Source organism: Selaginella moellendorffii, unplaced genomic scaffold (genome assembly GCF_000143415.4).
Source record: "Selaginella moellendorffii unplaced genomic scaffold, v1.0 SELMOscaffold_86, whole genome shotgun sequence".
NCBI classification, from domain to species: domain Eukaryota; kingdom Viridiplantae; phylum Streptophyta; class Lycopodiopsida; order Selaginellales; family Selaginellaceae; genus Selaginella; species Selaginella moellendorffii.
Genome location: NW_003314347.1, coordinates 442,124 through 469,831, shown reverse-complemented (window position 1 = coordinate 469,831; position 27,708 = coordinate 442,124). Strand labels below are relative to the sequence as shown.

At 48.6% G+C, this 27,708-nt stretch overlaps 10 protein-coding genes and 1 pseudogene across 12 annotated transcripts; 4 read left to right on the top strand and 7 right to left on the bottom strand.

Annotated features, from left to right (window-relative positions):
• Positions 1–4,337: 4,337 nt before the first annotated feature.
• Positions 4,338–6,499, bottom strand: LOC9656763 (UDP-xylose transporter 2). The gene is made up of 8 exons (XM_002987986.2): positions 6,294–6,499; positions 5,919–6,211; positions 5,620–5,804; positions 5,507–5,574; positions 5,300–5,432; positions 5,080–5,241; positions 4,724–4,996; positions 4,338–4,660 (listed from the first exon to the last, which is right to left on the bottom strand). Exons 2-8 carry the CDS (start codon positions 6,037–6,039, stop codon positions 4,547–4,549), a joined length of 1,056 nt encoding a protein of 351 aa, XP_002988032.2. The 5' UTR covers positions 6,040–6,211; positions 6,294–6,499; the 3' UTR covers positions 4,338–4,546.
• A 601-nt stretch (positions 6,500–7,100) lies between these two features.
• LOC9656762 lies at positions 7,101–9,190 on the bottom strand. The gene is made up of 7 exons (XM_002987985.2): positions 8,802–9,190; positions 8,620–8,747; positions 8,448–8,560; positions 8,211–8,396; positions 7,972–8,154; positions 7,584–7,915; positions 7,101–7,514 (listed from the first exon to the last, which is right to left on the bottom strand). Exons 1-5 carry the CDS (start codon positions 9,158–9,160, stop codon positions 8,125–8,127), a joined length of 816 nt encoding a protein of 271 aa, XP_002988031.2. The 5' UTR covers positions 9,161–9,190; the 3' UTR covers positions 7,101–7,514; positions 7,584–7,915; positions 7,972–8,124.
• LOC9656761 (probable sugar phosphate/phosphate translocator At3g11320) lies at positions 9,190–10,364 on the bottom strand. 2 transcript variants are annotated; one of them, XM_024661902.1, is made up of 2 exons: positions 10,176–10,364; positions 9,190–10,112 (listed from the first exon to the last, which is right to left on the bottom strand). In XM_024661902.1, exons 1-2 carry the CDS (start codon positions 10,331–10,333, stop codon positions 9,293–9,295), a joined length of 978 nt encoding a protein of 325 aa, XP_024517670.1. In that variant the 5' UTR covers positions 10,334–10,364; the 3' UTR covers positions 9,190–9,292. The 2 variants fall into 2 exon arrangements, with proteins under 2 accessions (XP_024517670.1, XP_002988030.2); XM_002987984.2 differs by having other exon boundaries at positions 9,190–10,364.
• LOC9656760 (hydroxyproline O-arabinosyltransferase 3) lies at positions 10,331–12,024 on the bottom strand. 2 transcript variants are annotated; one of them, XM_002987983.2, is made up of 9 exons: positions 11,614–12,024; positions 11,481–11,548; positions 11,231–11,423; positions 11,075–11,172; positions 10,948–11,017; positions 10,817–10,888; positions 10,652–10,765; positions 10,476–10,587; positions 10,331–10,422 (listed from the first exon to the last, which is right to left on the bottom strand). In XM_002987983.2, the coding sequence occupies exons 1-8, from the start codon at positions 11,968–11,970 to the stop codon at positions 10,522–10,524; spliced, it is 1,038 nt and encodes a 345-aa protein (XP_002988029.2). In that variant the 5' UTR covers positions 11,971–12,024; the 3' UTR covers positions 10,331–10,422; positions 10,476–10,521. The 2 variants fall into 2 exon arrangements, with proteins under 2 accessions (XP_002988029.2, XP_024517669.1); XM_024661901.1 differs by having other exon boundaries at positions 11,231–11,548.
• A 206-nt stretch (positions 12,025–12,230) lies between these two features.
• On the bottom strand, positions 12,231–14,303 carry LOC9657500. Its single transcript, XM_024661873.1, has 4 exons — positions 14,277–14,303; positions 13,219–13,344; positions 12,426–12,998; positions 12,231–12,317 (listed from the first exon to the last, which is right to left on the bottom strand). The coding sequence occupies exons 1-4, from the start codon at positions 14,301–14,303 to the stop codon at positions 12,231–12,233; spliced, it is 813 nt and encodes a 270-aa protein (XP_024517641.1).
• Positions 14,304–15,310: 1,007 nt separating this feature from the next.
• Positions 15,311–16,830, top strand: LOC9656759 (annotated as a pseudogene).
• Positions 16,831–16,976: 146 nt separating this feature from the next.
• Positions 16,977–18,338, top strand: LOC112341563 (pentatricopeptide repeat-containing protein At4g02750-like). Its single transcript, XM_024661872.1, has one exon. The coding sequence runs from the start codon at positions 16,977–16,979 to the stop codon at positions 18,336–18,338; it is 1,362 nt and encodes a 453-aa protein (XP_024517640.1).
• Positions 18,339–18,860: 522 nt separating this feature from the next.
• Positions 18,861–19,881, bottom strand: LOC9657499 (probable L-gulonolactone oxidase 6). The gene is made up of 2 exons (XM_002987981.2): positions 19,662–19,881; positions 18,861–19,381 (listed from the first exon to the last, which is right to left on the bottom strand). The coding sequence occupies exons 1-2, from the start codon at positions 19,879–19,881 to the stop codon at positions 18,861–18,863; spliced, it is 741 nt and encodes a 246-aa protein (XP_002988027.2).
• Positions 19,882–20,822: 941 nt separating this feature from the next.
• Positions 20,823–21,658, top strand: LOC9656758. The gene is made up of 2 exons (XM_002988062.2): positions 20,823–21,434; positions 21,484–21,658. The coding sequence occupies exons 1-2, from the start codon at positions 20,838–20,840 to the stop codon at positions 21,577–21,579; spliced, it is 693 nt and encodes a 230-aa protein (XP_002988108.1). The 5' UTR covers positions 20,823–20,837; the 3' UTR covers positions 21,580–21,658.
• LOC9657498 (sn1-specific diacylglycerol lipase beta) lies at positions 21,546–24,010 on the bottom strand. Its single transcript, XM_024661968.1, has 7 exons — positions 23,718–24,010; positions 23,414–23,613; positions 23,002–23,349; positions 22,735–22,935; positions 22,606–22,676; positions 22,409–22,551; positions 21,546–22,347 (listed from the first exon to the last, which is right to left on the bottom strand). Exons 1-7 carry the CDS (start codon positions 24,007–24,009, stop codon positions 21,983–21,985), a joined length of 1,620 nt encoding a protein of 539 aa, XP_024517736.1. The 5' UTR covers position 24,010; the 3' UTR covers positions 21,546–21,982.
• A 112-nt stretch (positions 24,011–24,122) lies between these two features.
• LOC9657497 (protein DETOXIFICATION 16) lies at positions 24,123–26,052 on the top strand. The gene is made up of 8 exons (XM_002988061.2): positions 24,123–24,353; positions 24,429–24,973; positions 25,025–25,111; positions 25,179–25,235; positions 25,293–25,531; positions 25,594–25,712; positions 25,771–25,857; positions 25,922–26,052. Exons 1-8 carry the CDS (start codon positions 24,147–24,149, stop codon positions 25,970–25,972), a joined length of 1,392 nt encoding a protein of 463 aa, XP_002988107.1. The 5' UTR covers positions 24,123–24,146; the 3' UTR covers positions 25,973–26,052.
• The last annotated feature ends 1,656 nt before the right edge of the window (positions 26,053–27,708 follow it).

Here is a 27,708-nt window from a genome sequence, read left to right as displayed (position 1 = left end):
GTGAAGTGATTTCTGCCCAAAACAATCTTGAGCCCCAAACTGGATAGTGATGTATATATACACAAAACTCGACCACAAGGAAAGGCAGAACTTGCAAAGAGAGAGAGAGAGCACACGAGAGGGCAAAGTGACAACGATGGATGGTAGGCCGTCAAGGCGACTGCGACCCCAAAACAAGCAAGATGGGGACTCCATCCACCTCCGAGAAAAAGATGCCAGCGAGAGATTCCAAGTGATTCCCACTGCCCAATACGTGTTGAACTTCTCCTCTTTATTTCCCGCATATTCCCGGGGAATAATAAGCATCGTGTCGACATTCCAGCCGTACTCCATCACCCCGGATGCCAGAGAGATTGTGAAATGCCAAGCTCTCCTACGTAGCGAGTCTTACTATCTCTCAGGTGTGGGCGATAAGATCTCCTCCTCGATTCGGGCAACATGCCATGACCTCCGCCCCTCAAGCTTTGCTTTCCAAAGGACAGGCCATCGATCCATTCGTGACCAACCAACCTGAGCTTCCTTTTTTTTTTTTTTTTGCTTTGCCCTCTTTCCTTTGTTTCGCCAACTTTAATTTCTTTCGGGGGTGTCTCATGTCATGGGACCACTTTGGAGAGGTTGTGTGTGAGTGTGTGTGACTCGTAACTTACAACATAGCTAAATCGTGGCATGACTGAGAGCCGGAGCCAACCGGAGATGGGCCTGGAGAGGCATGGCGTTTGGAAGCTCCAATTCAATTCGATCGACAAAGGAAAAATTGGTTTCTAGCCCCGCATGTCGATGGGTCGTGTATAAGGGGCACACATGGCGTACTTTTGAAGCACGGGTTCTTCGCGATATCAAAGTTGTGGGACACATTGGATATGTTGGTTGAGGAAAGAAATGAAAAGGTGACGCTTTTGATTATTCCTCCTAGGGTTCAGAGTTTCAATGCGAACCAAACTATACCGGCCTTCGCGGAGCGTTCGCCTCGTTTTTAACTTGCGGTCAAAGATTTTCTACTGCCAGTCAATTTGCTACGTCTCACGGGTTGACTTCTGCGTTTCAATCCACCATGGAAGACTGGCCTTGACGAATTATCCGAGTTGGTGGTTGATTCAATCCAGGAAATCTCTCAGACTATGGGGGCTATAGTGGTACGCCAAAATTTTCCAAAAGAGTTGCGGATGCAATACGTGAAATTCCACTCAATTTCTCGTATCTTGATTACAGTGTTGACTAGAAAAATCATTGACATTTGGCATCCAGTAATGTGCGGACAGGTAGCTTGTCCGCGTACCAGTGAGCCACCAAGAAATCCACATCCCCGCCCTCAAAAACAAACGTTGACGTGGCGCCATGCTGACGTGCGGCGCACCCGGGTCGTGCGGGCGCCGCCAGTGGGCTCCCCATTGACCAGCTCTCGGGGTCACGGTGGAAGGGCGCCCGCAATGCGATTTAGCACGAATATCTCCCGGAATCTCCCTCCAATCACGCATTCAATCCAGCTTGTCCCACTGGATCCGACCAGATTCGCGTGGAGCATGAGAGAGCGCGTACGGAGATCTGGAGCTCCAACACGTATCTCGTATGGAATCTCTCCAATCGCTGGAGCGTTACTCTCTCCTCCGGGAAAGGGAGATGTGAAACGATGACCTAACTTGTTGGTCCTCGCGGCATTGCTTTGTCTTGGTCGTCATCACCTTTGCAAAAACAATGTGTTGCCGGACGAGAGCGGCGTTTTGACAAGTGCGTCGACTTCAGCCGGATTTCCCGGGAGGTTTTATATGTAATTTCTTCTTCTTGGCAAGATGGGAAGCCGCTATCCTCCATGTCCAACAAAAGTCTGCCCATTCTCTCGAGCTGGCTTGTTCATTCACACTTCTTCTTTGTCTGCAATGCCTATAATCCATGAGGCTATTTCACTTCCCTGTTGGGTGATCCTGAGGGCCGAAGCATAACCCAGATAAATCATAAACATTGCAAGCTGTGTTTAAAAACATTAATGCACTCGTGTTCATAACAAATTTGAATCCATCCTCAGGAAACAATTTTAAACGAAGGAAGAGTTTGCAATGGAACAGATTTACATTATGTCCCGACTCAATAAACTACTGCACCATCCTGGAGATCTCCGTACACCCAAATGGAATCAATCCCAGTGACCTCACTCCCGAGCTTTTATAATATTCTACATTGGTTGAGAGTGGATCCATGAAGCAAGTGATCTCCAAACATTCCCCTGTGCTGCGAACACGAGAAACAGACGTGAGGAGTCAACTTGAGGAGAGGAGGAACCAAAGAAAGAGAAAACCATTAAATAAAAGGTGGAAAATCAGGCCCAGTGGGATATCCATCTAACTTCTTACCCAAGTTCATACGTAATGCTAACGCCATGCTCATGTTTGCAAAGGCCCAGCCTTGAAGCATCATCAGCCGTTGGGATTGAGCAATCAGCTGTCACACAAAACACTAAAAAAAAATTTCAAGTCGAATCAATTTTATGGAGATCTAATAAATTTTATGGTCAGCCCTTTCTCTCTCTCTCTCTCTCTCTCTATCCGGACCCGTTTTCTTGTGAAAGCAAGGTTTGTTGGGTTTGGTGGTTACATCGCCAGTACTCGAGTCAATTCCCAAAATGTAGCTTAAACAATGCGTGCACAAGTTTGGAGCCCAATTTTATCTCTTTCAAAGGAGAGGCATTTGCGTGACAACCAAGTTACCCGTCCAAGTCGTGTCACTCCAAAACATGACCGATTCCTGACCACGGGGCCGTGATGCTGATGCGTGCCCGATCAAAGCGAAGCCGCAAGCTTTCCCCAACTTCTCATGTTCTTTCGTTTTTTAGTTTTCTTATTTCTGAGTTTTGTTTGTTCGTGGGTGAACTTGCAAAATCTGTGGCACCAGATTGAGCCCGACCCAAACGTTCTTATGGAAAATCTCCCGCAACAAACGAAAGCAATTGAGAGAAACTGGAATACCATATATGTATATACACTGATATGATCCTTACACTCGCACCTAAAAACGTCGGTATACACGCAAGTCTTGTTTCATCTTGATCTTTGCAAACTTGGGTCCGGGGAGATTGCGGATTGGACAAAGCTGGCTGGCTGTGGTTACAAGAACACACCCGCCAACTTGTATTTAACGCGGGGTGGCGGTGCTTGCTACTTGGGGAAACTTTGCCTGGCCCATTTCGTATCACCTCCAAACACTATGGGACCGATTTGGGCAATTTTAATCCCTTGATCCAGCTGCAAGATGGGGCCATATTGATATACTGCTTTGCCGGTGGTTACTTATATGGCGCTAAATCCCCGCATTAATCTGTGAAAACTATGTTTCTCCCTTAACAAACCTCATCACGAGTGCATGACCAGGTGATGGCATCGATTAAAGAACCATGCAAACGTTAAGGTCAGAGCCGTGAGGTATCTGATTGTCTATTCAGGCTTGCCTGCGGGTGGTAGTACCATACATGAGATTAGCATTTGATTCTCCATACGTGACACATCAAGCTCTGAGGAGCTGAATCGATCAGGAACGAGGCCACATAAGCGTTTAGGATCACCCAAGTATTGGCCCCAAATGCAACGTACCACACTTATAGACAGAGGTGTTGGTCTAAGTCTTTGTATTTTATCATGCTTCTCTCAATGAGATTCTCCTCTAGCTGTACCTTGGTTCGTCTGTATAACAGGAAAGAGGAATTCCTAAGCAGCTTTCTGGCCCAATGATTCCCTTGCAAGTGCGACGCCACATTTTCTATAAAAGGATGCTCGGGATAATACTTTTCGTTTTATAATTGGGCTATGAGTTTGTGAGTGTTTGTGTGCTCTTTATTGTAGAGTCAAAAAAAATAAAAAATAAAAACACTAGATGTTGGAGTTTTGGAGTTTTGGTATCTTGGAAAGTTTGTGCAAAAGAGATGAACAGAATTGGGAGTGCTTTTGCTTGATTGCCATAAAATCTAGACAATCTGGAAAAGAATGAAGACTCAAAGTTCACAAGACAGAAAGATGAGTTAATTCTGAGTTACATGTCGCAAGTTGGCTATAGTCCAAGGCAAACCCAACGACGTATGCCCTGACGTAATGTACCATTTCTGCGTAAGCACGATTGACCACAAATCGAGATGGTGGTATTTTTTTTATCTTGTTGCTATCAAAGAGATTCGAGGGTCACAGTTTTTACCAGTCGCAATACAAAGATATACTTTTCTTTATTGTGTTATGCGAAAATAGTTGTTTCCCTTTTGTCCAATTATTCCAAAGAACAAATCTCAACAAAGCTAGATTGTGCACAGCGATGAGCCAAGTCTACAAAGCAATAGACGAACAAAAGAGACTCGCAACGAAGACCTTGAATCTAAAGTTTCGTCACTCATGCATTTATACAAGTCGAGTAATCGCAGTATATAAAAGAATGATAGCTTTTCTCACCTCTGGATGCTCTCTAAACACAATTTTCACGACCTTTCTCTGTACACGAGTTCATCCATTCAGACGCGGAAGTGTGATTGATAGTAGCTTGCCTGGGAAAAAAAAGCTTGGATCTTGACCGAAATTCACGTCTCTTTGTCCGAGTCCGTCTTCCAAAGCGATGAAGCCAGTGTCGTGGCATCCTCGGCAATGTTTTGCCTCCCATTGTCAATAACAATTCGAGGCTCTTCCTTGTGCACCTACAAAATCATATTATAAGTATTATAAGTTTCCGAGACAATGAATCACGCTGAAAAGTTCACCTGGGATTGTGAGGATGGAGGATTTGTCGTGGCCTTTTGAGTTTCCAGGATGGAACTCAGGGAGTAGAGACCCATTCCAATCACAGCTACCAGGATCCCGGAAATATTTCTCCAGCTGAACGGAGTCTTCAGGACGACGTAGCCAAAAGTCAATATGAGGCAGGTCTTGAGGTGCCCCAGCACCTGGTAGCTGACAGGAGAGGTTCTTCCGATCACCAAGAAGGTGCTAAAGTTGACGGACACAGCGATCAAGCAGGACAAAACTATAAACATCTACATACACCAGAAAAAACAAAAAAAAAGAAAAGAGTGTGGTCAGAGCACTCCAAAGTGACAGGAAATCAAGTTTGTCTTACCACGACTTTGGGGTTGTACTCGAAGGCAAAAACGTTTTGCTTGGTGAGCGCAAAGTCGAAGATCGGACCCATGAGAATTAATGTCGTGACTTGATAGGGGCAAGATTGGAAGAGAAGCTGGGTCGAAGAGACCTTGTACCCCTTCTGGATCGTGTTCGTCATCTGGTAGAACAAGGTTATATAGAAGTTTGGAAGAACCGAAACATGTACACAAGCTTACAATTTGAGCAATGCAGGTTGTCAAAATCGCAAACAGCGACAAAACTGTTCCTTGAAAGTTAAGTTGCAGATCCGTCACTGTAGCCACGGCAACTCCGCCCAGGAGAATAACTAGCGACAGCTGAATCCTGTGGCTGGAACATCAAAAACAAGAGAAAACCATACGAGGCATTGGATGTATACTAACTTAATAAGCACAAGAAGGTACCTGAAGTGTTTCCCTAGGAAGATTGTCTCCAGTATAACTGTACATGGGATAATCGCGAGCTTTGTCATCTGGAAAAGAAGATTAGCTTGTATAGTATGAGAACTTCAGCTTACCTGGTAGAAACCAACTGAGTTGTAGCCCAGGCTGAGGTTGAGGAAGGCAATGGAAGATGCATTGAGTACACCGAAAGCCATGACGACGCGCATGTTAATGTGCTTTTGCTGGAAAAAGTTGAGCCAGTTTGCGATCTGGAGCGAGCAGTACGTGATCACGAGGTGCCAGCTCGAAAGAGTTGTGGCTGCCAAGATCAAACAATCAAAACTTTGAAACTTTGCACTTTGGCATCTCTAGAAGCTAAAAGCGTTGGATTTCTCAATCTAGGAGGAACGAAGGATAGAAGTTGAAAACTTACCGAAGTTGAAGCCCAGGTTTGATATGAGGGCCTTGTTGCAGATGACAATGGCCACCGCCGAGACGACGGACAAAGCCAAAGCTCCGGCCGTGCTCCACCAAGCGCTCGATTCCGCGGTCATTGCTAGTCGCAAACTTCCCAAACTTTGGGAGCGACGAGGAAAAAGGAAAAAACACCACCACCAAAGAGCTCCACGTAGAGAGAGTGATGCGACCTAATCGATCACAATGTGTGTGGCTACTCCAATGTCCGAAACGAATAAAAGGGACAAGCTTTATTTACGAAGAAAGGAACTGGGAGATAAAATAGAGATGAGATGAGATTGAGATGAGATGCAAGAAAAAGGAATGCAAATTTAAACTGCTAGAAACTTACGTGAGATCTGGTATGAGTTGACTCGAATTGGGCGATGGAGAGGAGTTTCTTCCTCGCTGCGATCCCCGGAGAGATTGGAGAGAAGGCAAATCCTTTCTTCTCGCTCGCCCCAAGTGTGTGTTCTTGTGACAAAACCAACTGATGCTTGTTACACGGAGGTGGAGGACCACCAGCAAGTAAGCAACATGTCGCATTCGAGAAGTTGCTCCTCCCTATCAATCAAACACCCAAAACCCAAAAAATCCCGCAAAGGAACAAAAGAGAGGGAGAGGAAACACTAAGAAATGGATGAGAGAATGAGAGATTTGACAGCAAAGCAGTGCTCCAAACATGTCTTTCGGGCTGATGGCTAGTAGTTTTCTCTTCCTAGAGCTGAAAGCGTGCATTCTAGCTAAGATTTCTATCATAATTTAAAGGAAAGAAAGAAAGAGAGAAAGAGAGGATGGAAATTCTTGATGGGTTTTTTGGTATCTGGATTGATCTGGCAGTGAGCTGATGTTTTCGCTTCCGTTGTGGGTTGTGTGTGATAGAATGCAGAAGCACCAACCAACCATACCTACATTTCTTGATGATTTCTCAACTACACCCCCAAAAACAAGGGGAGGAATCGTGAAATCGTGCTCAAGGAATGCTGGATTGAAAGAATTCTCCATTGATTTTATAATGTTTGGTGCGCTCGAGACAAGACAACACCACCACCACGACCCTAACAGAGCACTCTGTTTTTAGGTCAATTCTATATGCTCTGTTTTTAGGGTTCCTCGCAAACAGAGCACATTTCTCTCACGACCAGTCTATGTCACCCACTTCATCGCTATAATCCTCGATTTCTTCCGTGGAATCGACACAGCTTCCCACCGAGGCCTGGCCATCCACCGGAATCGGTCCGGTGACGTTGAAATCGACGAGATTCTTGTCGCTGGTCTGAATTCTCACTGCTCGCAGCAGCCAGTCTCCATCATCCGAGCTCGAGGAAGCCGAGCTTCCAAAGAAGCGTATCAATCGCATCTGGCAAATGCCCGCCAAGCATTTGCCGCCGCTCGCCAGCCGCAGCGTGGTCTCTCCGCAGCGATCCTTTGTCTGCGGCAAATCGGACTGCCCCCACATCACGAATTCCTGCTCCTCGTTTCCCAGCTCCACCAGAACCGAGACTCGAGGGGAGCTGCTCGACCGATCCAAGCACTCGCTGCTCGGGAAGAATGTGAGATCGTAGCGACACTCCTGCAGCGAAAACCAAAGAACTTCGATCTCCCTGTGAATCGAAAGAAAAAAGAAAAAAAAAAAGCTTACCGCTGTGGTGAGAGCGATCATCCTTGCGTCGAGAAGCATGACGAGGAGCAGCCACCACCACCACATCGTTACTTGACGAGCTTGCAAAGAAAACTTTCTTTCTCGTCGTGTAAGCAATGATCTTTCGCTCTCTCGAGCGCCTCGAGGTTGGACGTCGATGGACTATCTTGAAAGCCACCTTAACCTTTGGCTTGATAATTCGACAAGCTCGGGAATGTGGGTGGCACGACTTGCGTGCCTGTGCTTGCTTCCGCTGGCCGGGTTTGGTTTGAATCGCATCGTTTCAAACATGCCTGGCAGCATGAATCGGTCCTGGCCAGGGAAGAAAAACTCTGGAAAAAGCACAGCATGTTGTAGACGTGCACCCATGATTTTGATGCCAAATTACCTGGAAAAGTCGAATTGAGCCCCACTGGATCGAGTGAGTATCTAGCGCAAAGTGGAAACTGTTAGAAAAATCAAAACTCCGACCTTGTTCCCTAAGTAGTTTGATAACGAGCTCGTTAAAAACTTTAAACGCTTACAGCCGATGGACCTTGTGCTACCATCGTCTTACCAACGATGTTAGAAGCTGAAGAGAAAGTGTTAAGGAGATTTGCACTAGAACTAGAATGGAAGTTACTTCACCTCGAAAAACTCCAGAATGCTTCCTTTCTTAACGCTGGTGTCCCTGCTCGTATCCTCATTTGGGAAGAGAGCCGTGAAAAGCGTTCGCCAGGAAACCAGAAGAACGAAAGTGCTCCCCATACTGATCAAAATGAAAGTTTGCGGCGGAGTGTGACCCGTGATCAACGTTCGAATGACTAGGCCCAGCTGCTCACATACAACTATTAGCTACGTCTTTCGAGAGAACTTCGTACTTACGGGAATGCTTACGCCCCATGACTTGATTGCTGAAAAGGTAGCACCACGCAAGCCGTAGAGTCCTTGACCCTCCGGGCCAAAGCCACCGAGAAAATAAGCTCCCAGCAGCCACCCTGAATGGACAACTCGTCAGCGTAAGCTCCAAAGTTTTATCACCTAGAAGAAAACGTACCGGCAATGAAAGGATCAGCAGTCCTGAAAATGTCCCAGCTGAGCGGCGACGATCCATGGTTTGCTCGTCCAATCGACGCGAACGCGAGCAAAGCTAGCAAATCTCCTCCAGCTAGAACAAGTACTCTCCTGGAGAAAGAAAAAACCTTAAGTACACCACCGAAAGGGAGAGCTCATACATACCCCCACGATGGTCGAGCTGTTCTCTCCTTCTCCACCTTTATCACGCCTTCCACCTCCACACCTTCGTCCTCCACCGCCAAAGTCTTGAAGCTGGGCTCTTGCTGCGTGTCCTGAGCTCTTCGAAGAACTGGGCGACGGACGGATTGGACAAGCCTGGACCTGGAAAACGCACACTCGGCCTCGGAGGTGGCTGCTCGGAGACCCAGATTGCGTCGCGACCGGGAGCTCAAAGAACACGACTGGAGTGGCAATGAAGAAGACGATGCCACTCCAGAGGTATCCACGGAAGAACAAAGCGTGGAGCTGCTGCTGCTGCTGCTACGAACAGAAGCTGGCTGGATAACTCGAGCCGCCCCCATGGGAATTCAAAACGAGAAATAGAGAGAAGAGCTACAAACCCCGTCGGAGGATAGAATCGTTGAAAAAAAACAATTTTCCGGACAAATAAACAAATTAGAACAAAAAAAATACTAAGCGAAAGACAAACCCGACTAGAAGATAGCCTTGGAACGCTTCTTGGCCTCACTGTAGAGGATCACTCCGAGAATGGTGATGGTGAATCCTGTCAGTCCGGTGACCGTAACCGGGTTCCGGAAGATAAGAACCGAGATGGCTGCAGCAACCGCGGCTTTGGCATTTCCCAGGACCTGGAGAGTGAGAGCGCTCGTGTGCTTGGTAACCAGGAAGTTGAAGAGGTTGACGGAGTAAGCGATCATCATGTTGGCGGCGAGAACCAGCAGAAACCACGGCTTCTTCTCGGCCTCGCTCGCTATAACGCCGAAAACGTTGCCTTCTATGATGAGTGCCGCTGGGAGGAGGAGAACGACCGCAATCGGAGCCATGTACATGAGGAGATTCATCGAGTGGAGCTTCTCCGCTTCTGAAGTGAGCAGTAGCCCCTGGACCACTGACTTGAGAGCTCTCGCTGCTGTGGACACAAGGCAAGCTACAAATCCCACGACGTTGAAGAGCGGCTCGCCGTTGCTGGCTAGAGCTATTCCCAGGACCACCGGGACCAGCGCCATGTAAACTGTCCCTGTTTCCTTCTTGCAGGTGATGAGGAAGGCAAAGATGGCAGTGAAGAACGGCGTCGTCGCACCTATAGCCTGGTTGAAAGAAACTGGAAGGTACCTCAGCGACATGTTTCCACTCACGACGGACAAGGAGAAGATGGAGCTGAGCGCCACGATCTTGAGAAGCTGGCTTCGGGATCCGATGTACTGGATGGGGACGATGTTAAGCCACCCAACAGCAATGAAGCTGCTGATAGAGCAAGAACACATGTGTAGCATCGTCAGGAAGACCGGGTACCTGAATCCAAAGTAGCTCAGCAGGTACTTGTTGAGCAGGAGAACTCCAATGTTGGATGCGTACCAAGACAAAATGATGAGACTTGTAGCAAAGCCTGCCGAGCTCTGGTGCTTGGATGCTGCAGAAGGCTGGACCGTCGAAGGAATGTCGAGCACGGAGATGGATTCTAGCTTCGGGTTGCTATTCCGACGGACCCATGTCGTCTGGTGATGAGAATCCATACTTCCTTGCCGCCTGAGATTGACAGATACCTATCTTCTCGTGCTATCTCACTCACGGACGGGGTCCGGACATTCCCCGAATATCCAAGCTGCAAGCCAGAGTTCATTAGCTTCGGCGTCAAGGAAACGAAGGCAGGCTTACTTCCCGAGAAAAATTAGAATCGCGAGACCAAAGCGCGGTTTTGTTTCTACTCTCCAGCTTTCCAGTTTGGTATGTCAGCTGTTGCCTGGTTGATCATCTTGACAAGCATAGCCTGTAAGTGACGCGACGCAGCACGAACAATAAGACAAGAAGTATAATATGAGAGAAAAACGTACCACACTTCCTGGGACATTTGCAGGTGGCAGTGTTAAGTTTCGCGGAGGAGCACCTGCTGTAAACGATCTCTTATCGAAACGCCATTCTCCAACTTTCCCGTACGTCAAAACACCCTGAGACGAGGAAGCTAACTTCATTTGGATGCGTAACAGTAGGTGTACTACCTCCAGAGTGTAATCGCAGCCGTATGTGTAATGGATGATATATTTGTCTCCCAGTGATGTATCCCAAGGAGGCTGCGAGAAACCATCAGCAAAATCAATCTCCACAGAAACTAGGTAGATTGAATCCAAACCTGAATCATAAAGTCCTTACGCAAAGTGTGCTTCACACCGTGAACAGCGGAAGCAATAGCATACGCGTACCTATGAACAACACGGTAGGATCAACAACACCATAGGAAAAAAGAGCTCTATACTTACATCTCCAAAACCCAGCCAAATGCTTTATCAGTCTCCGGGTCCTGCTTCATTTGAATCGAAAGATTGTGCCAAGTTGGAGCAATTCTTAGAAGCTGAGCCTGCAAAGTCCACCAAGCTGCGAGGAAGTCTTTCCCAAGCTCGAAAAACCTTGCGTACCTTGTGAATGATCGCAGGAGAATTTCCCACCGGATCGACAGCTTGCACAGGTCCTTTGAAAAACTTTCCAACCTCGCGCTCGTATTTCTCGGGAGTGATGTAAAAGAATGGAAACGCCGCGGGCCGCAGCCTGGAAGCCAGATTTGGAAGAGGCTTCGTGATGAGATGGTCGGGCTCGGCCATGAAGATATAGCTGCGAAAGAGGTAACCAAAGTTCTCGAGCAACACGAAGAAAAGTAGAACAACGTACTCTTCCTCAATGGTAGCATTGCGAAGCCACTGGACGAAAGCCCAAGGTCGATGGAGCACTATGTATCCCTGCGAAGTAAAGAAAGAAAGAAAAAAAAAGTATGGGAGAAAGAAAGAAGCAAAGATCACGCTACCTTGTCCAAACCGGAGGGAAGAGGATCGGCAACGAAGGTCGGGATCTCATCCATGAGATCATCCGGAGCTCCCGAGTGGAGAATTCTCGTGAATCCGCCCATCTCCGACCCTGGCTGGTCCTTGAACTTCTTGAACCAGTAGTACATGATCCGGCATTGCCAGCGCGCGTAAGATCCCGACGAGGAGGTCACTACCGTGTGGAAGAGCTTCTTCTTGCCGCCGGGATTGAAATCGAACTCCTCCTCCCCGCCGCCGAGAGTGCTGTCGCTTGCGGCGATGAATCTAGCGGTGTTGTAGATCGCAGCAGTGAATGCCACAAAGAGGAGTACCAGAAAGAAGAAGCTGATCCTTCCCATTCCCGTGCGGCGCCGGAGAATCCTTCCGCCCTGACGATAGATCGAAGCGAAAAAACTTTTAGGGTTCTATAGTGGAGGGCTACTTTTTTACCCTTTCAATGGCTTTAAAGCCCATACTGCGCCAACCGAGATAGAAGCCGAAGAGCCACTACTCCTTACTACAAAGGATGAGAACTTGAGAAGCGAAACCAGCTAAAGAAAGCTCCACAAACGTCGTAGCAGCTATAGATTAAAGTCGCGAAAGAGAAGACATGATTGATCTAAAAGGATCGCTGTGAGACGTAGGATTTGAAGACGTCGTTGAGCACAGTCTTTGAAACCAGCGACGCCTTGAGCAGAGACAAGGCCTGAAGTCAAAAGAAACATTGGAAGATCAGAGTACGAGAGAGATCAGTTTAAACCTCGTGAGCGCCCACGCTGACCTCGATGCTCTCGAGATCAGCCATAGCTTTCACCTTGAGCTTGTTGAGCAGGACGATGCTCTTGATGGTCGAAGTCGGGTACACCTCGAGCTCGTCGGTGATCATGAAGATCACATTCTCCTTCACGTAGCCAGCAGTTTTGGTGGAGTTTTCTTCATTGGGTAGCATCGTCAACTGTACAGGTTGATAGCCGTAGTTCTGATGGCATGAAAAGGATGCATTGTCAGCCCTCGCATTGTAGCAGCTACTGTACCCACACTTATAGTACACCGGGGAAGTAGTCGACTGCGAGTTTTCGATGGTGAGCATCTTTCCTCCATGGAACGCAAAAGTATCTGGCGCTGGATTGGTGAGAACACTCTTACTGACTTCCATGCTCGACTGATCCATTTTCTCGATACTCTCAAACAGCCTCGTGGCACCAGTCTCCATGCCGGAATCCACAGTTCGCAGGAGCTTGATCACAGACCCCACCGGAAGCACAAGAAAGCTCATGAGGAGATCGACGAAGTCCTTCTTTGCCTCGAGGAAAAGAACAGTGCCATCCGGCTTCTTGTAGAGGAGATTGACCTTCATCTCCACGCCAGAGCTAGCGCGCGGCATGACCTTTTTCGAAAAACAAGGAGAGAGCTCGAAACTTTCTTGTTCCGGACAAGACACTCGCCATAAATAATGCGAACCACTTTGGTTTGATTGAATATACAGTCTTGCTTATTTAACGGGAGGCATTGAATATACAGTCTTGCTTATTCCAAGGCCGCGCTTGGCCTCCCGTTCAATGGGCCTCCCGTTAAACACCATCCTGATTCACTCTCTCTCCGCTTACCTGGCGATGACGTGGCATCAGCCCTCTTTTTTGTTTTATCTCCACCTCTCCCGTCCGTGCTCCGCGGCTATCGCCCGCCCGCACTCCCACCCGCCCCCGCACGTCCGCCCGCGCCCAGCGTGCGCCCTAAAATTACTTCCACGTGGCCACAGCCCCAAATTTCAATCAGCGCGCGCGTGGACGCCTTTCTACGTGCTTTACGTGGCCAATGAGTGTCATGGATGACCATTAGGAGTGGTAAACTTATGAAATCTTCTCGCTAATTTAAATACATTGCAATGTAAGTATAAGTTTGTTTTTTTTATTTATTCTTTGCTAAGATTGAGTTTTTCGTTTAAAGAGCTTTTCTTTCTTGTCTTCCTCTGCCTAGTAAAAGGAGTTGCTTCTGGACTACTAAAAGCTTTTCTTTTACCTGTAATTCTTTCCACCAAAGGTTTTACTCGCTTCAAGGATGTACCATAACTATCTGCTGTAGGATGAATAAGATCGTCTAGCTTGGCTTTAAAAGTTGCAACCTTCTGCTGTATCATTTTTAAATTGTTGTCAACCATAGATAAAAAAGTTTCTTCATCAGAAAGATCTTGTAAGATATCCATCATCTTTTGTTGTAATGTTATTTTTGTAACTTTTGATGGAGTGACTTCCTGCTTAAAGTTCATATCAATATTTAAAATTTATTTAGTGTAAATTACCTCTATAGTAGTCCTGTACCTATATCATGAAGTTAGTAATTATATTTTGTTAAAAAGATATACCTGATTAATGATAAAAAGCTTGTGTTTTTGGGTCGTTTCAAATCTCCAGGATCACGATTTTTATTAGAAAATCGCCAAAAATCCACTCCATCACCCCTTCTCCTCTCACCATCTAGAAATTTGTTCACATCCTTCTGTAATATATACACAATAGGAGCTATAGTTTCATTTGATTTAGACAAATTCCAATCTAAATCATCTGCACAAAAATAATCCTTTTCATGGAATTCTTGCACCTCATCAAGCCATGGGGGATCCTAAATGATTTTCTTGAATCAATATGAAATTGAATTAATTGCTTACCTCTGGAAATTGATGTGCTGCTGCCATGCCCGATCATAAAAGAAACAGAAACGTTTTTAGGTCAATTATGGGGCAACCATCCGGGTGGACCAGGGAAGTGTTGGGGCTGTGGCCACGTGGAAGTAATTTTAGGGCGCACGCTGGGCGGGAGCCGCGGGCGGGCGATAGCCGCGGGCGGGAGTGTGCAGCGGCGACGGACGGGAGAGGGAGTGCGCTGGAGAGAAAACAAAAAGGAGGGCTGATGCCACGTGATCGCCTGGTAAGTGGAGAGAGAGTGAATCAAGATGGTGTTTAACGGGAGGCGCTTGGTTATGGTCTCAGTCATCACATAAGATCTCCAAAATCACTATATGCCTTCAAACTTTAAAGCCTTGGAGCTTTTGATCAATGCCTCTCATCTTGAAACTCGCGTAGGAAGTCCTTGTCTTTGAAAGGAAAGCTCCCGTACTCCTACAACTCCAACCCCTTCTCTTGTGAAACACCTCTGCCAAACGAGTAGCGTTTGACAAGCTCTCAACATTTCCATCGCGACAATAATCGAGCAGCAAAAACCATGAAGGATTTGTGGAAAAGATTTTCAAGAAAATGAGGGCGTAATGTTAATCCATGTGGCTTAAAATATGACTAAGTTAAGTTTAGTCAGTTTATTTTACAGAGATTAGTTCACGACTAATCAAGGGCTTTTGGGGGACACGGTTGCTCACAGCCTGTGAGCAGTGGCGGAGAGGGCTCGGGATCTGCTCTGCATCAGGTTCTAACAGATATTCTGTGGAAAGCAAAAAAGGTCTAGGAAATCTGAGTTGAATATCTGCCAGGCCATTTCCAAATGCTTACAGGCCATTTCCAAATGCTTACAGGCCATTTCCAAATGCTTACAGGCAACCATGAGTATGTTCCACGACCACAATGGCTAAAGTTTTGAACTCTTTTAACTTATTATTAAGGTCCCCTTTTAGGGTTCTAGCGAAAGCTTTTTAAAGCATTGCTAGGGTTTGTTCTAGCGAGCGACTATGGTGGGTTTCAGGGATCGCAAGAAGATGGAGCTGGAGGAGGCGCGGAGGGCGGCATGGCGCCGTCGGAGCTCGACGAGGACAGCAAGGAGATCAATCCTCACATTCCTCAATTCATGTCCGCCGCGCCGTGGTATGTCAATGAAGCCAAGGCGACGCTCAAGCACCAGCACAACTGGAAATCCAAGCACAAATCCGGCTGCGCGGCCACGAATGAGCGGCACGATCGAGGACGCAAGACGCACCAGGCGACCAAGTACCGAAAGGGCGCTTGCCAGAACTGCGGTGCCATGACGCACGATGCAAAGGCGTGCCTGGAGAGGCCGAGGACTGTGGGCGCGAAGTGGACCAACAAGAGCATCGCGGCGGACGAGGAAGTCGAGAGCTTGGAGCTGGACTACGATGGCAAGAGTGACCGGTGGAATGGATATGATCCGGCCAGCTACTCGAGCGTGATCGAGCACTACGAGCGCCGGGACGAGGCACGAAGCAAGTTTAGGAAGGTGGAGCAGCTCAAGAAGATGATGGAGCCTAGAGGTGGCGATGAGGAGACCAGTGACGAAGAGGATCACGATCACGACGAGGCCAAAGTTGACGAGAGCAAGCAGATGGATTTCGCGAGGGTGGAAAAGCGAGTGAAGACTGCCGGGGGTGGGAGCACTGGGACTGTGAAGAACTTGCGGATCCGAGAGGACCAGGCCAAGTACTTGAAGAACCTCGACCCAAACTCGGCACACTTCGATGCAAAGTCGCGATCGATGCGCGAGGACCCGCTGCCCAGCAGTGATCCCAGCGAGAAGTTCTACGCGGGAGACAACCAGGACAGGATGACCGGCGAGGCTCGCGACTTTCAGCTGCTAAACATCCACGCCATGGAAGCTTATGCGAAGGGACAAGGCATTCATCCCCAGGCAGCGCCGTCGCAGGCCGAGCTTCACCACAGGGAGTTTAAGATGAAGAAGGAGAAGCTGAAGCAGGAAACTTCGGCCAGGATCAAGGACAAGTATGGGAACGCCGCTTGCGAGGAGAAGCTCCCCGTGGAGCTGCTTCTCGGCCAAACCGAGACGCAAGTCCAGTATGATAGAGCTGGAAGGGTGATCAAGGGAAGCGAGGGAGTGATCGTGGTCGCAGCTAGCAAGTATGAGGAGGACGTCTTCCTCGGCAACCATACCAGCGTGTGGGGATCGTTCTTTGCGAACGGGCAGTGGGGATTCAAGTGCTGCTGGCAGTTTGGCAAGAACAGCTACTGCACTTGGGAGGCCGGGATCGCCGCTGCACAGGCCTCGGCTCAGAGTCTCTTGCGGGAGAATCTAAGAAGTCTTGAAGGTGGAGAAGAGATTATCGTCAAGCGGGTGTGTGATCTTGACGAGAAGAAACTCGAGCAGGCTCTCGAGAGGATAGAGGAGGCCGAGAACGAAGAGAAGGACGAGAGGAAGAGGAAATACAATGCGGCGTCCTCGCACGACGTCTTCACTGCCGAAGATCTCGAAGCTTACAGGATCAAACGCGTCCATTCCGATGATCCAATGATAGATTTCTTGTAAACTTTGTATAGAAATGGATCGATCACTTGCTCCTTTGTGGACGATCCCAAGTGCGAGCGTTCTTGCAATAGTACGTAGAGCTCATCTACACACAAAGTTGGCGAGCTTCCACTTCTAGTCGCGCTAAGATATGGAATATTCTAAAGATGCTTCGTTCCAGAGGGGCCTATGCCCATCTCTTGAAGACGGCGGGCCGCGACCTCGCCCTCGCGAGGACGATCGAGGAGTGGATCAAAAAGGATGGATTGGATGGCGATCTCTACATCGCCAATCTGCTGCTCCATCTCTACGGCCGGAGCGGCGGCGCCCACGACGCCCGGCGAGTCTTCCTCGAGATCCAGCGCCCCAATGTCTTCTCTTGGAACATCCTCTGCCAGGCGCTTGCCGAGAATGGGCATCTGTCTGACGCCACCGAGCTCTTCCACCAGATGCCGCGGCGCGATCCAGTGTCGTGGTCGTCAATCGTCGCCGCGCATGTCGAGAGCAGCAGTCTCGCGCTGGCCTTTGAGTTCTTCGCCAAGATCCCGCAGTGGAGCATCTACTGCGTCAACGCGATCGTTACAGCATTTGCCCGTGGGGGCTATCTGGATCAAATGAAGGATCTGTTTGACAGGATGGTCGATCGCAGTGTGATCTCGTGGACGACGATTCTTACCGGCTATGGCGATCTCTGCTTGCTAGAACTTGCCGTGGAAGTGTTTGACAAGATCCCGCAGCGCAATATCGTTGCTTGGAACGCAATGCTTGCGGCATTTGCCTTAAATGGGCATTTGGAAAAGGCGAGGCGTTTGATGGATGAAATGCCCGAGGCGGATCTCATCTCTTGCGCGACAATGCTGGCGGCGCTGGGAGAGTTTGAGCAGCACGAAGAAGCGGAGTTTCTCTTTAGGAAGATGCCGGTGAGGAACTTGAGGATCTGGAACTCCATGGCAGCGGCGTATTCGCACAATGGTCTCGTCGATCAGGCCGAGATCTTCTTCGAGAGAATGCCACAGCATGATCTCGTCTCGTGGAATTTGATTCTCAAGGCCTACTCGAGGGTGGGATTCATGGCCGAGGCACAGGAGATCTTTGAAAAGCTCCCGAGAAGAGACTCCATCTCATGGAACACACTCATGGTTGCCTATGGAAGAGCAAAGCATTTGGAAATGGCCTGGCAGGTCTTCAAGCGTATGCCTCAGAGATCATCGGTGTCGTGGGCTGTGTTGCTGGAGCTCTTCGCTTTCCACGGAGCGTCGTCTAGGCTTGTGGAGAAGATTTTCAAGAAAATGCCGAGCAGGGACCATCTTTCATGGCTGTTGCTGCTCGAAGCTTATGGTCGTGATGGAAAAGTTGGCGCAATGGAGAGCTTGTTTCAGGCGATGCCTCGGCAATCACTAGCAGCCGGGACTCGTCTCGTAGAGGCGTTTCACGAGAATGGTTTTGGAGAGAAGGGGTTGGAGTTGTACGAGAGCTTTTCTTTCAAAGATGAGGATTTCCTATGCGAGCTTCAAGATGAGAGGCATTGATCAAAAGCTTCAAGGAATCAAGCGGATAGCTCTCCTTTTTAATTCCCATACGTTTTAGATCATGCCTTGGTATATGCAAGGCCTTGGATTAAGCGAACCTGTCATATATCTCGCAAACCAAGGAATTAGAACTGATTTTCTTCTCAGAAAGTTTCGAGGCATTCGTGTCAATATAAGTGAGTCTCTAGATGGAAAAGTTTGGAGCTCTTGATCATGCCGCGTGCTAGCTCTTTACTCCCCTGACGTGGAAATGAAAGCTAATCTCCTCTACAGGAAATCAGATCCAGCTCGTCATAGTTAAAGAACAAGGAAGCCATGGGGGTTTGAAGTCGCCATGGCAGCAACTACAAATCTCAGCCAGCCTCGACCCTCGGAATCCAATACCATCCAATACCATGTGATCATGTGAAAACATCGACAACACGCACATGTCAGCTGATCGAGACTGCCATTTCGATGATCCAACGAAAGAGTAGTGCTTATACCAATTGATCTTGTAAATTTTGTATAGAAATGGATCGATCACTTCGCGGTAGAGTGGCTTGTCTTCGTATAAACGCGCGCTTCCTTGTAGACGATCCCCGGCTTGCACAGATATCCTTCCTCCGGAGCGCAGTGGCGATCTTCGCTGCAAACACACAGCCCTCCGGGCGCGCAGCCATCGCTGGAGCTCACCACACTCCCTCGGATCCCCGACCACTCGCTGGAAAACCAGCCGTCGGGATCCATCTTTCGTCTCACCTCGAGAAACTTTGCGAGGTTCCTCGTCTTGGATCCGATGTTCTTGAAAGTGTGAGGCCGGTTCTTCCCGAGGTGAGGCATGCCATCGTACTTGAACAGGAGGATTTGCTCCAGTTCTTCCATGATCGCCTCGTACGCTTGTGGACGAGCAGAGTCCCTGTGATTGAACGCGAAGAACTCGACGTGCGTCACGTCCCTCTTCTCGCCGAGATAAGCTCTGGAAGCTCTCACGTTTCGCAGCCACAGCCCTCCATAGGTATCGCCGTAGGATCTCTCGCCAGGATGGCTTTCACGTCGCTCACCTGTGACAAAGCTATGGAAATCGAGACGTCGAATAAAAAGGAGCCGTGAGCGTTGAAATCCCAAGTGTTTGGAGCTTGTGGTTGAATCCAACCACGGGGAAGCCTGTGAAGCTGCTACCATCGTTGAGCTATCCACTGCCGGAGGACACCTTGCTCCTCATGGTAACGTGAGCTAGTACGTAGAGTTCACCGTAGCTTGAGCGAGCTCATCTACAAAGCACTCGTGAGTATAAAGTTGGCGAGTTCTCAGGAAGTTCTCGGGAAGTTCTTCCGTACATACCATCTAATCGCGCTCGCTTTGCTGCTGATACCTTCGTCGGTCTGAATCCCGCTAGCGTGAAAACACCCTCGCCCGTACGAGTCACTGGAACTCGATCATCCCTCTTGAGCACAAACTTCTTCACGGATGGAACCAGTACATGTCTCCAAACTTGTGCCTCCTCGCCAGATCCTCCTCCTCGAGCGACGCATCGTCCATCGCCACGGGAGCCCTTAAACATTCTCTGTACGGCAGGTCACATTTGGTCACGAGGAGGAGCAGCGAGAGAAACATTGCTGGCGCTTCTTCTGATTAGTCAGCAAAAACTATTACTAGAATATTCGAAAGATGCTTCGTTTCAGAGGGGATCTCACGATCGAGGGATGGATCAAGAAGAGGGTTGGACGGCGATCTCTATAATCTGCTGCTCCATCTCCACGTCCGGAACGGCAGCGCCCACGACGCCCGGCGAGTCTTCCTCGAGATCCAGTGGCCCAATGTCAACATCCCCGAGGCACAGGAGATCTTTGAAAAGCTCCCGAGAAGAGACTCCATCTCGTGGAACACACTCATGGTTGCCTATGGAAGAGCAAAGCATTTGGAAATGGCCTGACAGATCTTTAGGCGTAAGAGGTCATCGGTGTCGTGGGCTATGTTGCTGGAGCTCTTCGCTTTCCAGAGCGTCGTCTATGCTTGTGGAGAAGAATTTCAAGAAAATGCCTAGCAGGGACCATCTTTCATGGCTTTTGCTGCTCGAGGCTATTATGGTCGCGATGGAAACGTTGACGCGATGGAGAGCTTGTTTTGGGCAATGCCTCGGCAGTCACTAGCAGCCGGGACTCGTCTCGCACAGGCGTTTCACGAAGACCAGGGGTTGGAGTTGTTTCCTTTGAGAGACGAGGACCTCCTCACGATGAGAGGAATTAGTTTTCCTTTACTTTCTCGAGGCAGAGGAGGTTTGAGTTAACCTGAGCTATAAAATCGGATAGTGATTCTGGAGATCTGATTCATACGGTCCTGTGACATACGTTGGTATGAGCAAGGCCTTGGAAGAAGCGAGCCTGTCATATATCTCCAAGAAATTATAAGTGATTCTCTTCTGGAACGTTTCGGGGCATTCGTGTACACGTTTCGAGCTCTCAGTTTTTTTCTCGAAGAATCATGCGGCGAGCCAGCTCTTGCTCTCCTGCCGTGGGGATGAAGGTCAATCTCCTCTACAAGAAGCCGGAGGGCACTGTTCTTTTCCTCGAGGCAAAGAAGGACTTCGTCGATCTCCTCATGAGCTTTCTCGTGCTTCCGGTGGGGTCTCTGATCAAGCTCCTGCGAGCGGGCAACACTGTGAATTCCTTCATGGAGACCGGTGCTGCGAGGCTGTTTGAGAGCATCGAGAAGATGGATCAGTCGAGCATGGAGGTTAGCAAGAGTGTTCTCACCAATCCACCGCCGGATGCTTCCGCGTTTCGGGGAGGAAAGATCCTCGCCATCAAAGGCTCGCAGTCGACTACTTCCCCGGTGTACTATAAGTGTGGGCATCCTAGCTGCTACAATGTGAGGGCTGGCAATGCATCCTTTCAATGCCATCACTGCAGATCTGTGGAGCTGACGATGCTACCCAACGAAGAAAACTCCACCGAAACTGCTGGCTACGTGAAGGAGAATGTGATCTTCATGATCACTGACGAGCTCGAGGTGTACCCGACTTCGACCATCAAGAGCATCGTCCTGCTCAACAAGCTCAAGGTGAAAGCTATGGCCGATCTCGAGAGCATCGAAGTCAGCGTGGGCGCTCAGGAGGTAAACCGATCTCTTTCGCACTTTGATCCAATGTTTCTTTTGACTTCAGGCCTTGTCCCTGCTCAAGGCGTCGCTGGTTTCGAAGACTGTGCTCAACGACGTCTTTAAATCTTACGTTTCAAAGCGATCTTATTATCAGTTCTAGATCAATCACAAAAACCATGTCATGATTTTAGATTTCTCGTTCTTTTCTCGTATAGTTTGTGCTAGTTACGTAAACACTAGAAAAAATGATGACAAAGTTTGTGGAGTTAAGCTTTCTTAATAAATTGGGCGTGTTTTCGCGGGGTGTTCTTCCTGCTCTCGATTTCTCATCCTTGGTGAAAAGTAGCGGCTATGTCGCGTTCGACTCGAGCTGCTTTCCGCGGAGGTGATGCGAGTGAATCTCCTGTACAAGAAAGAGCAGTGGCAAGATTTTGTTCTTCGAGGCCAAGAAGGACTTTGTGGATCTCCTCATGACTTTCCTCGTGCTTCCAGTCGGTTTGCGAGCACCCGACTTGCTACTAGAGATGGAAAGTTAGATCTCCAATCTGTAAAACTATGCTAAGCTACTTATCGTTCAGCGTGTTGTCTCGAACTGACGGCAATGGTGATCGCCTCTCTGACCTTGGGAGGCTCTTGAGAACATCTCGCAAGGCGTAGTAGTGGCTGTCACATTTGTGATCGGATAGCATCGAGCCAGTGAGCACAATCCTGCTAAATCTCGCATCGCGATTGACCAGCCAGAGCGAGCATCCTTGAGCAGCACTGTCACCATGTTGATCTTTCATCGAAGCTCGACCGCAAAGATGATAAAGAATTCCTGGTGAGTATAGCTCCTCATGTTCCTTTACGGTCTTTGTTGCCTCACTCTTTGAAGATTCGTCCTTCTCCATGATTTGGTTTTTTGGATTTTGTGGAGTGGCTTCTTGTTCTGTATAGGCTGCAGTCAGTGCAAACTCTTCTTTTTTCTAACCAGAATGATGGAAACTTACTTGGTTCATCTGAAAGACCACGAAGCTTTGCATATATGGCGTATCTACGCGCTGCTTCCTGCACAGAAGAGATCGCTTGAAGTGTGCTGGCCACCATGTCGAGAAGGCCTGTGCGATTCTCCTCCTCCTTGAAGGCATTCATCCTGATACAAGAAGAAAAATCGCTGTAAGCTAGGAATGTTCTAAGCATCACTTACCAATCGAGCAGAAGTATCTCGTCTCGCAGTCTTTCCAATGCAGCAGCACTCATTCGTGGTATTACGTCATACTGCTTGAAACTGTTCGAGATTATCTTTCCAGTTGACAAGCAAAGACAAAATACAAACCTGTAAAGCTAGCGTTGTCACGTAGCCTGCGCATTCTACAGCCAGACTTTTGGAGACACAGGGTGGTGTTGCAATACCAACGGCCGCAACTTGTTCCGGAGGAATACCAAGAAGTTCCACCGATCGTTTGTGTAGCATCATCGCAAGCAAAGATGCTGTGGCACCACCCAAAGAGTGGCCAACAATACGAAGTCCATACCCCTTTAAAACCACGAAAGAAGTTACTTCACAAAAACATGAAAAGCACAAGAACAAAGATAGGCTCACCATGTTTTCTTGCAAACATTTCCTTAAAGTTTGCACCTCGTTGTGAAAAAACCACCTTGCAGCTTGTGCTGTCCCAAAATGAGCATTGCCCTCGTTGAAAATTTCTTCCTCGCCGTGTGATGCCAAGTCCGTGATGAGATCATGAATCGACTGAGTCCCGCGGATTCCCAGGATCACAGTTTGCGCCCTGTGATCCAACCCGATGTAATACGCAGGTCGCATCACGCTGGCCTTATCCACAAACTTAACAACGTTGCTCTCCTTGAGCATGGAAATCCGTGCGAGCGCTGCCTCGTTTTTCAAGTAGGCTCCCTTGGCAAGCTCCACATAGTAGATAAAATCTTCCACCTTGTGATCAATCAAGAAGGCTTGTTAAAACTTTTCTCCTCCAAGAAAGAAACGAAGAACTCACCAGGACATCGGATTTAACTTGGACTCCTTCGACCACGTCCACAGCGCCTTCGGCAGCATGGCGAAGAGAAAGGAGATACAAGCCGAGCGTTAAATCTCCTAGTCCCCACTGCTGCATGCCATAGTTACTTCTGTGAAGACAAGCAGCGATGTCTACGAGCGAGCGAGTGCTTGGAGGACCAGCGTTTCCTTCAGACTTTCCTTCACACATCCACGCAAACGAGAAAATAACTCAGCTCCATCTCTCTTTTGGTTCATTCAAGCAAAACTCTAGAAAGCAAAGAGAAGAAGAAGATATCTCTCACCTGGTGGCAATGCCTTGTGATAGAGATTCAATGCCGGCTCGAGAATTCCACTAAGCCAAGCCAGCTGCTGCCCCCATCGCTTCTTTTCCCTCGCTGCATTGTTGCTGCCCTCCTCGGAGTCGCTCAGCTCTTCGGGGCGCCCTCGCATCGCCGGGTGCACGGCCGATTGCGAGGCATCGGGCTTGCTACTGCTGCTAGGGCCGCTACTGCTGTGTGGATCACCTGATGAGATAGATCGCCTCCTCCAGGCGTGGATCACGCCCCAGCTTCGCCGCGATGGCAGAGCCTTCATAATTTAGGGCTCTTGCGCTTTTTAGGGCAGAAGAAGCCAAGTCAGCTTTTACGGCATTTTTCGAGATATTTTATTCAGTCAACAATTCACTGCCACGTATCTGCCACGTCTGATTCCCACGTTTTTCTCTTGTGGTAATGGCGTTGCTCGTCGAGCGACCGAGCGCCTTCTGGATCGAGGTGCGCTTCCAGGCATGGATCGCGCTCCCCATGGTCGGCGTCACGCTCCTCCAATTCGCCGTCACGACCGTGGCGATCATGTTCGTGGGGCATCTGGGAGAGCTGGAGCTCGCGAGCGCCGCGATCGCTGGATCGCTGGCCAATGTCACCGGCTACAGCATCCTGGTGAGTGAAATCTTGCGAGAAAGATCGATTGGTGATTGATTCTTGGTGATATTTCGATCCATTTCTCTTCGGCAGCTGGGGCTGGGGAGCGCTCTCGAGACTCTTTGCGGCCAGGCCTATGGCGCCAAGCTCTACACGCGCCTTGGGGTCTACTTGCAAAGGGCCGTCTTCATCGAGTTCCTTGCCGCCATTCCAATCGCGATTGTGTGGTTCTTCATGGAGCACGTCCTCTTGTTCTTTGGCCAAGACCCTGAGATCTCCAAAAACGCCGGGGTTTTCGCGAGATACTTGCTGCCGGAGCTCTTCGCGTTCGTGCTGCTCCAGCCGCTGGACAAGTTCCTCCAGTCGCAAAGCCAGGTCTACGTGATGCTCGGGGCCTCGTTCGTGAATTTGCTGCTCAACGCTTTGTTCTGCTGGGTGTCGATCTACAAGCTGGGGATGGGAATCAAAGGGGCGGCACTATCGGCGAGCCTGGCGAGCTGGATCAACGTAGCAGTTCTTTCCACGGTGGTGGCGTGCACACCCGCTTGTAGGCGTTGCTGGGGTGGACTCTCGATGGAAATGTTTCGAGACCTCAAACAGTTCATGGCTCTCGCCATTCCTTCTTTGCTCATGCTCTGGTAAGTTTTTGCTTGGTTTATTTTCCACGTTTATTGGATTCTTCCTTGCAGTTTGGAATGGTGGTCACTTGAGGCTCTTGTTTTACTCTCAGGGCTGCTGCCAGATCCTCAGCTCGAGACCTCCACCTTCACAATTGTGTGAGTGGCTGCTCTTTTGCCTTTTTCCTCGATGGATAAACTTTCGTTTTCTTATTTTCTACTCCAGATTGAACACGATCCAAATTTTCTTCATGATCGCTTATGGCTTGAGTACTGCTGCAAGGTAAGTCGCAGCTTGATTTTGTTTCACAGTGGAGTCAAATTTCGATTTCTATTCTAGTGTCCGTATAAGCAATGCGCTAGGAGCTGGAGAGACGAATGCAGCGAAGCTGGCATTCAAAACATCCATATTCTTTGCAGCCATTGACGCTGTACTCGTGAGTACTATTCTGTTCCTGGCCAGGCACAAGCTGGGGCACCTGTTCAGCAACGAAGCCGAGGTTGTGAGCTCCGTTTCTAGGCTGATGCCGTTCGTTGTTACAATCAGTATTGTGGATGCGTTCCAAGGGGTTGTCTCAGGTTTGAAAATGGAAATGGCATACGGTGACGTGGTTTAAGATTTTTCTGTTTGCTGTGAACAGGTGTTGCTCGCGGATGTGGATGGCAAGCTTTTGCCGCGTTTGCCAACCTTGGCTCTTATTACGCTGTTGGATTGCCCGTGGCTTACGTGCTGGCCTTCGTTCTACACATGAACGGAAAGGTGGGCCGAAAAGACACTGAGTTTCCTTGTCTGACTCACGTGATTTTTTCACTATCAGGGCCTGATCATTGGGATTTTGTGTGGCCTTTCGACGCAAGCGATCTCACTGCTCACTATTGCTGTAAGAACCAACTGGAACAAGCAGGTATGCCACCCTTAGTTTTTAATCGCCGGTCATGGTTTTTATGTTTCGTATTTCTTTCATGCAGGCACAAAAGGCTTCGGAGCGAATGCAACTGGTCACACCGTTACTGAGTTGATACCGAGTGTAACACTGTCACCTGCATTTTTACTCGCGCAGGGAAGAAAGAAATTCAATAGTTAGTTCTTCAAATATCCATCTGAATTGGTCTTTTATAGCTACCGTGCTTGTTTTGGTGATCTCACTATGTCTGCAATGTCAAGATGAGGAGGAGAAAATTCATCGCATCCAGGCAGATTTTTTCTATATGCAACTTATTATCGACTCTTTCAATCTTGACTTTGCAGTGCTTGGCTGAGGTAATAGTGAGTCCCGTAAACAAATCCACCGCCTAACAGATGTCTCTAGATGGACAACTGGGTGATCTTCCATGGAGAGCGCATACGCAGGATAGACGACGTTGGCTATGACTGGATCCATGCGAGGCCGCTCCACGTCCAGGTAACGTGAGAAGCTTGTTTTGATCATTGATGTTCTCGAGACAACTCTATATAACTTTAAAATTGTTCATTATTAAGTGTAGCACATTTAAATTTGAAGATCAAGACTAAGTCTCAGTTTGAGTTTGAGTCCACGTCTAAAGATGAAAGCCCAAAACAATGAGATAATAGAAAGAAGATTCTAATAGAACTAATGGAGCTATGAAAGGTTAGTGTGAGTAAGGAAGGTTATGTTGATGATATAACAAAGTTAGAATGAATAAATCAAGTGACTTGATGAAGTGTTCAAGAATCTCCCAAAAGTGCATCCCTTGACGTGGAGACACAAGTTGACATGATGTTAATGTCCAGCAGATAGCACGAGACGTTGGCACCAAAGTAACTGAAGGGATGGCCGCGCTCGATCAGTGCCTGGAGAGATTTCATCCAGCCGAGAGGAATGATCTCCAGAAGGCAGAGAGAAGATCTCGGAGACGAGCTCCTGCCCGCCGTTGTCAAACAGGTAGAGTGATTTGAGCTGCTTGGATCTCACATCCTCCTTGCCCAGCTCCACAGCTCGAGGCAGCAGGAACCGACGCTTCAAGAAGTCCTGGCAAGCTTTCTTGTTGGGCAAGGCATACTGGAGAGCGAGCAAGCTCTCGAATGCGTGTAGCGCGGCCATCTCCACGCTTTTGTTGACGATCACGGCATGGGACCTGATATCTCCAAGGAGGGAATCTAGATCGCAGGAGATTGTATTGAAGTTCTTCCCGAGCGACGCCGGGAAGAGGCTGTAAACTCGCTCCCACTCTTGTTGAGGAATATCAATCCATCCGAGGAGCTAGTGCCAGTAGCTCCTCGCAGCGAAGCGGCCTCGAGCAGCTTGGAATCCGCGGGAGCTGGCTGCTTGAGCTTGAATTTGCGCGAGATTGTCGAGATTGCGGCAGCGCGATCGAGCTCCCCGCAAGCATAGGCGAGGAAGGAGGAGTAGCCCTGTGGAGAAGATCTCGCCATCGTCTCCACATCCAAAGCAAGCAAATCATCTTCTGCTATGATCGAATCTAATCCACAGTGCCTCTTACCACCCTTCTAGGTCCATCTGAACAGAAATGACACCTAAAAGTGTCCGGCGTCAACACATGACCGAGACTGTCGGACAACCTCGGTGTAGCGGAGGCATAGAAGGCGACTCTGGGATCATTGCGTAATCAAAGTTTAAGACGCAAGCAGCAATTCATAAAGAATCACATAAAGAAATAGAAGAAAAAATCGCAAAGAATCTGCAAATACCAGGACCTCGATCTTGACATGATAGCTTGTACTCTTGCCAGCTTTGCCAAGCCAATATTCAGTATCACAACTAGTTTGAAAGTAA